This window comes from Chaetodon trifascialis, chromosome 10 (genome assembly GCF_039877785.1).
Source record: "Chaetodon trifascialis isolate fChaTrf1 chromosome 10, fChaTrf1.hap1, whole genome shotgun sequence".
Classification (NCBI taxonomy): Eukaryota; Metazoa; Chordata; class Actinopteri; order Chaetodontiformes; family Chaetodontidae; genus Chaetodon; species Chaetodon trifascialis.
The window spans coordinates 28,595,345-28,606,621 of NC_092065.1; the positions used below are offsets into that span (position 1 = coordinate 28,595,345).

At 45.4% G+C, this 11,277-nt stretch overlaps 1 protein-coding gene across 1 annotated transcript in view; it reads right to left on the minus strand.

Annotated features, from left to right (window-relative positions):
* Positions 1 to 8,781, minus strand: part of LOC139337309 (receptor-type tyrosine-protein phosphatase beta-like) — a 30,846-nt gene extending 22,065 nt beyond the window's left edge. The window contains exons 1-3 of the mRNA XM_070971852.1: positions 8,698 to 8,781; positions 6,445 to 6,846; positions 3,350 to 4,749 (exon numbers count right to left, since the gene is read on the minus strand). Of these exons, the coding sequence (XP_070827953.1) occupies positions 3,350 to 4,749; positions 6,445 to 6,846; positions 8,698 to 8,749 (1,854 nt within the window). The 5' untranslated portion in view covers positions 8,750 to 8,781. The remainder of the gene's footprint in view (positions 1 to 3,349; positions 4,750 to 6,444; positions 6,847 to 8,697) is intronic.
* Between the last annotated feature and the right edge of the window lie 2,496 nt (positions 8,782 to 11,277).

Below are 11,277 nucleotides of genomic sequence, written 5' to 3' on the forward strand. Positions count from 1 at the left end.
AACCCTTAAAACAGACAGTGATGCGTTCAAAGACAACACTTTAAACAGTTTAAACACTGTTTCAGCTTGACTCTCAGCTCCTCAGCAGCACAGACGCTCACTTCACCTTCAGGTTTGATCTTTAATGACGGCTCCAGCTGCGCGCGCGCTGTGCGTAAAATGACGCATTAAAACCTGGAGACTGCATGCAACGCACGCTTCTGCAGCTGGTGGCTGCAGGTGGAAGAACAAAGTGAGAACCACGCGTTTTTATCCTGTATGTGAATGTGGATCACATGAAGTGCACACAAACTTTCTGAGAGTCTCTCCGCCAACAAGCCGCGACCTCTGATCGCCGCGTAACTTCTCAGGATCTACACCACGTTTGCCTCCGACACATGCAGATATCATCACATTATGTTCTCTCTGTGTTTGTTGTGCGTCCTGCCGCCCACAGTGTAAACACAGATCCGTTCACTCACCTCCTTCAAAAACAAACCCAGTATCAAACATGTCGTGGCGCATCTGAACATCGCGGCCTTTCATTTAAATCCGTCCGCTCGATGAGCAACAAAGAGACGTGGTTCATTCCCAGGTGAGCTGACATGCCGACGACGTGAAGGTAGAAAAATGTGTCTGGTTATCCACCTGGAACACTCCAGACCAAACTCCATACACATCTACATCTTCATCCTCATCCGCACAACCAGCTGCATGGCCTCAGCTGATGAAGAGGAGCGGACTGGTGTCAGATCAGAGGCTTGCTGAAGATTTATTCCTCTTACTCGCATTTCCCAAACAGTGCGGACTCTTTTCTCTCGGAGGGATCATCGATCTCCAAACTTTGAGCGCACTGTGCGCAGAGGCAGACGGACTCTCTGCAGACCGACACCCCACCCTGACTTCCTTCCTGCCCGCCTCGGACTTTCTCTGACGACCTTCAGCATCAAACCGAGCTCCATCAATCAGAGCAGAACCAACTATTGTTATGCTTGAATAAGAGTTATCCAACCAGGAAGCGGCCTCAGACCTGCGGCCAGAAACAGGCTCTAATAATAGAGTGTGTACAGACTGAGTAGAAGAGTTCAGGACTGGAGAAAGAACACCACCACAGGAGAACCCCACCACAGGAGAACCCCACCACAGGAGAACCCCACCACAGGGGAGCCCCACCACAGGAGAACCCCACCACAGGGGAGCCCCACCACAGGAGAACCCCACCACAGGGGAGCCCCACCACAGGGGAGCCCCACCACAGGGGAGCCCCACCACAGGAGAACCCCACCACAGGAGAACCCCACCACAGGGGAGCCCCACCACAGGAGAACCCCACCACAGGAGAACCCCACCACAGGGGAACCCCACCACAGGGGAGCCCCACCACAGGAGAACCCCACCACAGGGGAACCCCTTCAGAGTTAATCTTGATACTCCTGCTGAACGGGTGAAGGTTCAGTGCCTTGCTCATGGACACTGACAAAAAGAGGCTTTTTGTGGCACAGAAACCTTTAAATTTGGCTGTTCTGCCCTCTACTCAGGTTTTCTTGTGTCATGAGCAGAATTCTCCTTATTTTTCTTTTATTTTTCTGTATTTGTTCTTGAATTCTGAGAATAACTGTGTTTAGTGGAGGTGAGTCTCCCTCTGATGCTGTGCGTTGTTTATTTCATCTGTTAAAGTTGCAGCCTGTTGATGGACATTTGTCTGTCTATCTGACTGGCTGTGTCCTGGCCTGTGATTGGTCGAGCCACTGAGACGCCTCCCTGGTGAGGTCTATGGGAGGAATCCCATAGACCTTCAACCTGTATTTTAGACCTCATCCCAACTCGGCTGCTGGAGGAAGTTTTTCCCTTAATTTGCTCCTCTAGATATGATCAACCTGTCTTCATCAGCAGGAAACGTACCACAGTCCTTTAAAGTAGCTGTGACCAAACCTCTTCGTAAAAAGCCGACTCTTGATCCAGAGGTTTTAGCCGACTATAGATCATATCTAACATCCCTTCTCTCTTTAAAATCTTTGAGAAAGCGGTCACTAATCAGCTGTGTGACTTTCTACATAACAGTAGTTTGTTTGAGGATTTCCAGTCAGGATTAAGAGCGTTTCACAGCACAGAGACAGCCCTGGTTAAGGTTATAAATGACCTTTTAATTGCTTCAGACAGGACTTGTTTCTGCTGCATTTAACACCACTGACTATCACATCCTGTTACAGAGACAGGAAGACTTCATTGGCAGTAAAGAAAATGCACTAAGCTGGTTTAAATCCTACTTATCAGAGTGATTTCAGGTTGCACACGATGATTCCTCCATGAATGACAAAGATAATTATGGAGTTCCACAAGGTTCTGTGCTCGGACCAGCAATCTTCACCCTATATATGCTTCCTCAAAGCATCAGGAAACAACCATAAAGAGTGTGGTGTAGACCTACTCTGTATGGAAAGTGTCCTGAGACAGCGTCTGCTGTTATTTGGCACTATATGTGCATCTGTACAGTGCAGCACCTACACCCGCTGCACCGCTGTTAAACATAGAAACACTTCGTCTTTTTTGTGTGACTGAACTGTTGGGCATAGCACCTTCAATGTCACCCAGTCATTTCTGAACAGAGGCTTTCAAACTTGCTTCCTGTTAACTTCTCACTACTAGTTTCATTATTTACTGAAGTCATGAACTCTGGATGGAGCTTAGAACCATCATAGTTGAGAAGAGGCAGGCCTGTCAATCAAGCAGACACGTCCCAAAACATACTTCTCTTCAAGCCTTAATGAAACAATTAAACAACAATCAAATTTATCATCACGATGCAACCAGACTGCAAGTCTGCAACCATGCTAGTCTGCCACCATGCTAGCATCTCTGTGAGGCTGTAGTAAGACACAGTGGTGTTAAATGCTAACATTAGCATGCTAACATGTCCACAGTAACAATGCTAACATTACAATTACAATTAGTCATTTGGCAGATGCTTTTATCCAAGGCAACGTACATATAAATTCACACACCAGTGGCACAGTATCGGGGGCAGTTTTGGGGTTCAGTATCTTGCCCAAGGATACTTCGGTATGTGGACTGCCGAGGCCAGGGATCGAACCACTGACCTCCTGATCAGTGGACGACCCACTACCTCCTGAGCCACAGCTGCCCGACATGGTGATTTTTAGCAGGTATGATGTATACCATATTATCCATCTTAGTTTAGTGTGTTAGCATGCTAACATTAGCTAATTATCAGTAAATACAAAGTCCATCTGAAGCTCATGGTAATGTCATTAGCTCCGCAGGTATTGATGTTACATGCGTACCCATTAGGTTAAACATTAATTAATGAAAGAACAGTAGAAAACAAATGTAAAGCAACAGGAATACTCACTGGTGAAGTGGTAGTTAATCCTGAAGTTGTGGTTTTTAGTGGAGCAGTTGGAGGAGGAGCTGTGGTTGTTCTGGTTGTTGTTGTAGCTTCAGGTGTTGTACTGGTTGGGGTGGTGGTTGGGGTTGGGGTGGTTATGATGACTGTTGTGGTCACACTTTCTGTGGTTGTAGGTGTTGTTGTGGATGTAGTAGTTGGTTTGGGTGTGGTTGAAGGGGTGGTCGTGGGTTTGGTTGTGGTTGCAGGGGTGGTCGTGGGTTTGGTTGTGGTTGCAGGGGTGGTCGTGGGTTTGGGTGGGGTTGTAGGGGTGGTCGTGGGTTTGGGTGGGGTTGTAGATGTTTCTGTAGGACTTGTGGGTGGGACTGTTGGAGTTGAGGTGGTGATCTTTCCTGTGGTCATCACTCCATCTGTTGGAGACGTCTGCAGAGCACCTTCAGTCGTGGTGCTGGCTGAAAGTTTTGGATGAACTGTAGCAACTGCTGGCAGCGATGAGGTAACTATGGGTGAGGTTTGGGAAGTCGTAGACAGAACCTGATGGACTGATGATGGATCTGTCTCCAGGATCGACGTTGACGTCGTATCCGCCATTGAAGGTACATGAGCAGTCGTAGGAGGAGTAGTTGTGGTGGATGCAGGTGAAAGGTCGGTCTCATTGTGTATTATGTTCTTGTCGGTAGTTGAATGTGTTGAAAAAGTTGTATGTTGGTTCGACTCTGTGTCAGAAACAGCAGATAAACCATCAGATGTGACCTCAGATGTGACCTCAGATGTGGCCTCAGATGTGACCTCAGATGTGGCCTCAGATGTGGCCTCAGATGTGGCCTCAGATGTGGCCTCAGATTTGGCCTCAGAGGTGACTGGAGGATCAGTCGTGTCACTCATGTTCAGCTGTGAGGAAACTGTAGAGGAAACCAGAGTCACAGCTGCAGTTTCAGTCGACTCATTTCCAATCAAGAAGGACGACGCGGTGGAAATTTCTTGATGTCCTGTTGTTGTCTTGGCTTCAGTCCTGACCTGAGGGATATTTCCAGCTGATGAACTCTCGGAAACGTCTGTCAATTTGTCTGTCGTGAACAAAGCCGGACTCGAGGAGTCAATATGGCTGCCATTCAAAGCTGACAGCTCTGTGACTGACGTTGAAACATCAGGGTTGAAGTCTGTTGGCACTGACCTCCTGGTTCGAGGTTTGGTGATGTCGTTCACATACGCTGAAGTTCCGTTAGTTATTGAACTGTGGACCTCTGAGGTGGTGACCTGTCGGGTGGTTCGCTGGGTATTTACTGTGTTTGATAATTGTTCATCAGTGACAGTCATGGTAGGACTTCTGATGGTGTGGACGGTGCTGGAGAGTCCCAGTGGTTTATGTGTTGATGAATAAAAGATGGTGGAAACAAGAGTTGTGTCTGAAAAATAAGGAGAAAAGTGCTGCGATGATATAATAATAAAAAAGTTCAAAACATACAGAACACATACAAAAATATTTAAAGAGCTTGAACGCACCCTCACGTTTCAGAGGTTTTCACCGGGTTTATTCCCTACATATAGAGAACAGCTTGTGTTTCACGTGCAAAACAATTTTCAAAGATGTTACACCATATTCTGTGACTGTGGGGGGCGCTACTGCATGGATGTAAGTTTGTATAAGCTGTTGTTGAAGTACCTGACAATATTTGACAACAACATGCACCTATCATCAATCGTCTCAGGAGACATTGCAGCTTATTCACAGACGGTGTTTTGGGTCTAGAGGACAGAATAACTGATTTTTTGTGGTTTTTCTATTGGATGTGATGAAACTGGACAGGATGAACTGTAATAACTTACTGATCCTCTGACTTTTCATCTAGTGTCATTATCAGGTCAATATATTAAAGTGTCCGATACTTTGATTAATGACCAAATACCTGCAGAACCAAAGGCACTCATTATCAGCCAATGTTAGCATGCTAACTAGTAAAAGTAAGATGGTGAACGTGGAGATAATTATAGCTGCTAAACATCAGATTTTAGTGTTGTCATTGTGAGCATGTTAGCATGCTGACGCTAGCATTTAGCTAAAAGCATCACAGAGCTGCTAGCTTGGCTGTAGACGCTCAGATGCTATGTGTGTGTCTCATGTTAGCATTGTCATTGTGAGCATGTTAGCTGGCATTTTCTTTACACCAAATTGAGTCATTCTCAGCTTGGTCGAAGTTTTTAAAGATGAGTTCAGAATCAATATCCATAATTGATAATTAAAGATATTGGAAAGTGATGCAGATGAAGTGTCGGTGAATCAAAAAGCGTTTGGTTGATATTTCACCAGTTTCCACGTTTCAGAGCGTCAGCTGAGCTCGGTGCTGAGCGTCGAACAGAAATATGAGAGATTTCTCTGAGATGTTGGCCGAGACTCTGACAGGAAGAACACTGCTGACGTTTTTCCTGCCGGACTGAGTGAACTAACAGACACCAGCAACAATGTGAGGGAAGTCAGTATCAGGAGAGTCATCCTCTGTCTCTGACTGCGCTGAACTCAGCCATGAACACCGCTGCTCATTAGCACGCTTCCTGTTCAGAGAGGCTCATATTTAGCAGCTATAGCTACATTAAAACTCTGGTCTCTCCTTTGGAAATAACCAAATCACCCAGGTCTCATCCACAAGAGTCCTGATGGATGAAACTCGAAGCTGGAAGAGTCATATTAGCTTCGTTTGCAATAAATCTAATGTCATCATTGGCAAGTTCCAAAGTCTGGTTCATCAGTGTTTGTTAACTCTTTAGCATGAATATGTATCTCATACATGGTGATACCATTGGAGAGCTGCTTTTGGAAGCTTTATATTTTGCAGAGAAGTTTAGCAGAATTGTCTCGTTCAGCAGCAGGATTGACGACTCAGCCCCTCTTTTCAATCAGCTATTGGTTTTTAACATAAATCCAACTTCCTGTCAGAGTTTTGCATCCCTCTCACGCCTGATGAAGCATTTTTCGGACACTTTGTTAACATGAGGAAAGTTTCCATTTCTGAGCTCAGAATAAGAGAATAATCTCCAGGAACGTTCTCCACGAAGTCCGAGCTGTCACACCTTTCGTCACCGCCGATCACCTCGTTCTTTCTTACCTGTCTCAGGGCATAATGACGTCATCAGCTGACTCCCTCCTGAATCCACATCGTACTTCCTCCACTGTGAGGTCTGCATGTTTCCTCCAATCACCACTCGTGATCCCAGCTTCTTCAGGTACATGTGTGTCTCGGCCAATCCAAACGCTCCCTTTGTGCTGTCGCAGCTCCACGACGGCGCTCTGCTGCATGCGCTGAGTTTGGCGAGGCGGACGTGGAGCGGCAGGCGGGGGCTGGGATCCGCCCAGAGACACCTGGAGGACTGAGCGTGGACCAACCTACCTCCGCTCAGCCACTCCCACTGCTGGGCGGGGTTAGTGACATCACAGCGTCCCAGGATGACGGCCTGGCTTTGGGTTAACAGGCACAACTTCTTTGGGGTCAACATGACGAGGAAACCGGCTGAGGAGACACAAGTTTGACACTAAGGCATCAGATTATTCAATCCCAGACTGTCACAGATTATCAGCTCATCCACCTTTAACCACGCAGTCTTCGTTTGACGTGCCGGCGTTTCAGACACCATTTTCTGAATTTCGTTCTGACTCCACCCAAACATGACGGAGGCTGCTTTGGATGAACGGACTGTTTGTGGAGCTCAACAAGTTGAGAAATGTCTTTTAACAAGCAGCCTCTCTCATCTGCTTTCTACTGATGAATAATCCGTCACATCAGTCGTCAGTGACGCCTGCTGGTCCTCAGGATGTTGAAAGATGAGAGGAGATAATGTTAGACAAGATGAGATGAGGTGAGATGAGATGAGATGAGGTGAGGTGAGGTGAGGTGAGGTGAGGTGAGGTGAGGTGAGGTGAGATGAGGTGAGGTGAGGTGAGGTGAGGTGAGGTGAGGTGAGGTGAGATGAGGTGAGATGAGATGAGATGAGATGAGATGAGATGAGATGAGATGAGATGAGATGAGATGAGGTGAGGTGAGGTGAGATAATAAACCTCAGAGGATAAACTCGTGACATGATGTGTTTGCACAAACTAAACGAGTTCAGCTCCATTGTCGGTGGTCTCAGAGTAAATCTCAGAAACAAACATTGTCCAGGTGTCCTCAGTGACGATGAGGAGACAAAGTGCAGCGATGTGGGAGTCAGATTATCTTTGTGTTTTATCGAGTGAAGTGATCCACAGACCAGCCTGTTAGTCTTTATGTAACACGTTAAACATGTTAACACGTTAAACATGTTAACGTGTTAACATGTTTAACGTGTTAACATGTTTAACGTGTTAACGTGTTAACGTACTCGCTGAAGTCGTTCTTATTGCACATCAGCAGATCTCTAACAGAGTGAAGAGGACGGAGTCTGCAGTCCTTCATCTGAAGTGAAACCCATCGCAGATCTTCCACAGTTTAGTACAAAGTCACATGACTCACATGTACTTTACTTGAGTATTTCCCTTTTTTCCTGCTTTCTACTTCGTGTCCTTGCCTGGGACATGTCAGGGACGGAGACTGCAGGACAGAGAACTTTGTGTTTTAAACTTCCTGTTAAACAAAACTGTACTGAGTATTAAATACATAATGTATTATTACTGGGAACAATGGAGTGACTTCATACTTTATGTTTTTATACTGAAGTGAAAATAAACTTTTCCTTTAGAATAATCGTGTGTTTACAAGAAAATGACCTTTTAAAAGCAGTGAATGTTAATATATTTGTGATGTTTTTAAAGATCAGCCTCAGAGGAAAGTGGCAGGTGTCACAAAGTACATGTACTCAGGTACTGTACTTTAATATAGGCTCAAGGTACTTGTACTTTGAGTATTTCCTCTTATGCTATTGTATACTTCTACTCCACTACATCTCAGAGGTGAATGTTGTACTTTTACTCGATTACATTCATCTGACAGTGAAAAGCTCGTATCTCCAGCTGTGCTGATGCTGAATGTTTGTGCTTTGCTGCAGATTAAAGCACCAACAGGATATAAAGGAGTCCAATGAGCTCACAAACAGCAGAGAAACACACTGACAGGAACACTTCACTCACACAGGAGTACTTTTACTTAAAGTACTAATACTTGGATTTTTACTTCAGGTTTTGGATGCAGAACCTTTAAACATGAATGTGTTTCCTGTACTTCTTCACACAGAGTGAGTCTTTCCTTCATGCTGTAATCTGAAGCGTTTCACAGATTATTTGACAGAATTTGAATGAAAAACTCTGAAATGAGTTTGAGGACGTTTGTCCTTTGATCCACAGACAGACAGAACATGTTGAATGAGTGTGTCTGATCAGCAGTACTTACACACACAGCTGAATGTGACGAGCGTAAAGAAAAGCAGGATCGGGGCGTCCATACTGCTCCGCTGCAGATTTCGTGCGTCCTCCAGCTTCAGATGAGCAGAATGGAGGAGCTGGAGGAAGTGAGTGTTTGTGGGGAGGAAAAAGTCAGCGAGCAGCGCTTCCTTCTATTCAATTGTTGTGGACGTTTCACAACGAAGGAGTCCTCGTCTGTCGGAAATACCAGAGTACATCCCGCATGTTCGCTCGCTCTAATAAACCTGAAGAAGAAAACATCCAGGAGGAGCAGGAGGAGGAGGAGGAGGAGGAGGTGTAAACAGCTCCACGAGGAGATGAAATGTTCAGAACTTTCATAGTAAAACAGAGGGAAGAAGAAGAAGCTTCAAGTCACACGAGAAATAAAACCTGTGATTTTCTGTCTGAGTCAGTTTTTTATTTCTGTTCATGTGCAGAAAGTCTGACAGGAAAGACGACAAAATAAAAGCACATACAGGTCTGATTTACAGGCAGGACGTCAGCAGGGAGGTGAAAACACGTCTGCTCACCTTCACCTGTTCACCTGTTCATTCATGTTTTCATGATGAGAGATTGATGAGAGAGAAATAATAGAAGAGAAGTGTTCAAGGGAAGCAGGTTTGGATGACGTTTGGTCTCTCCGCAGTGAAAGTCTGAATTCTTTAATTTCTGAATGTTTGTGTGGTTTTAACTCGTCACCACGTCAAAATGAAGGAAATAAACATGAATTCATCCCTTTCAATCAAACTCCGCTCTGTTCAAAGTCACTGATGATGTTTTTCTTCATAGTTTGAGTCAGCAAACAGACTCTGTCCAGTGGAAACCAGGTATCTCCAGATCTTGTACAGGTTTTGTACTGTTGCACAGTCGATAAAAATATGTGTAAATATATGAAACAGGAGGCTCAGTACAAGAAAAAAAAATGTAATATTTCACAGAATACAGCCTGGATTTAAGATGCTAAACATAAATCACACATTAACTCAAAGTCTAAACTGAATAAACTCTTTGAACAATGTGAAGAATTCATCACCACAGATCCTTCTGGTCTGTTAAATGCTAACAGATACACATGTACCTTCAGTGGTGTGTCATGTCAGGGCCTCCACCCACGGCGCTCCACCCTGACAGACCTCCGACCATGAACTGTCCTCTGCAGATCAGTAACTGTCCGCTCACTCTTTCTTTCTGTGTTTTCATGTAAACTTCAGCTTTTGTGAACTTTGACGAGTGAATTTGGAGAGTTTGAAACCTCGTCTGGCACCACCCTGAGATGACCTCCCATCAGCGCCGTCTTTTGCTGAACATTCATGATGTTTGGGATCTTGATGCTGCTGATTGGCTCACAGCAGCTAAATGCTGAGTTTAATGAAACGATGAGTTTTGATGACGTCTCATAGTGAGAGCTGCTGTTAGCTTCTCTGTGCTGCTGTTAGCCGCTGTTTGCTGCTGTTAGCCGCTGTTTGCTGCTGTGTGCTGCTGTTAGCCGCTGTTGGCTGCTGTGTGCTGCTGTTAGCTGCTGTTAGCCGCTGTTAGCCGCTGTTGGCTGCTGTTAGCTGCTGATCTCTGCTCTTTATATTCACACCCTCTCCTTCCTCCTGCTCTTATCAGCAGCAGTAATGCTCCTTTTGTGGGACAGGGTGTTAAATCAACCCCCCGGCCTCCCCCCCCTCCACTGACATCCTGCCCTGGTCAGGAGGAAGAGGAGGAAGAGGAGGGCGGAACATCTCCTCCACCCTCTACATCCTGACTGCAGCCTTCACACAGAGCCAACACACGACACGCTCGACCTTCACACGGCCCTCAGACATCGTTTACAGGATGAATCCTGTCTCCTGTTTCTCTGGAGCAGTTTAATTAGCGTGTTAATCAGTGTCACTGCAGCACGACGTCCTCTGAAGACTAATTAATACACTCCTTTAATTAGTGTGGGATGAGCTGTGGTTCACCAGCTGACGAGCTGCAGACTGAGGCAACACACGAGGCTGACGGAGTAATCTGATTACACTCAGAGCTCAGGATGAAGACTTAACTGCATGAATCATTCAGATATTTCAAAATAAAGTTCACGTCTCAGCTCTGTTTCCTGCTGCCACTAAACATGTCATATCTTTAAGAAGACAACAAAACAACAAAATGAATAATAAATAATCAATAATTTACACAAAGAAGCTGAAACAAAACTCTTCCACTTCAAAAATGAGCCCTATTATCAATCTAGACTTGTCCGTCTGTCTGTGTCTCTGTCCTGTCCTGTCCTGTCCTGTCCTGTCCTGTCCTGTCCTGTCCGTCCGTCTGTTCTGGTGGACTCTTGTCTCTGATGAGGGGTCAGAGGTCAGAGGTCAGATGTTCTCTGTTCCACAAACTCAAAGTCAATAGTTCGCCTCAACAGGAACTTCAGCCGTGAAATTTCAGATTAAAAGTCTGCTGTGAAATACGTCCTCACAGACGAGCTGCTCCTCTTCTTCTGACTAATAATTGACGGTGCTGTGTTCAATCTCCAGATTCAAATGAATTTTTAGGTCTTTAATTGTGAATTTCTCACCACATCTGGCTGCTCCTCGTCAGG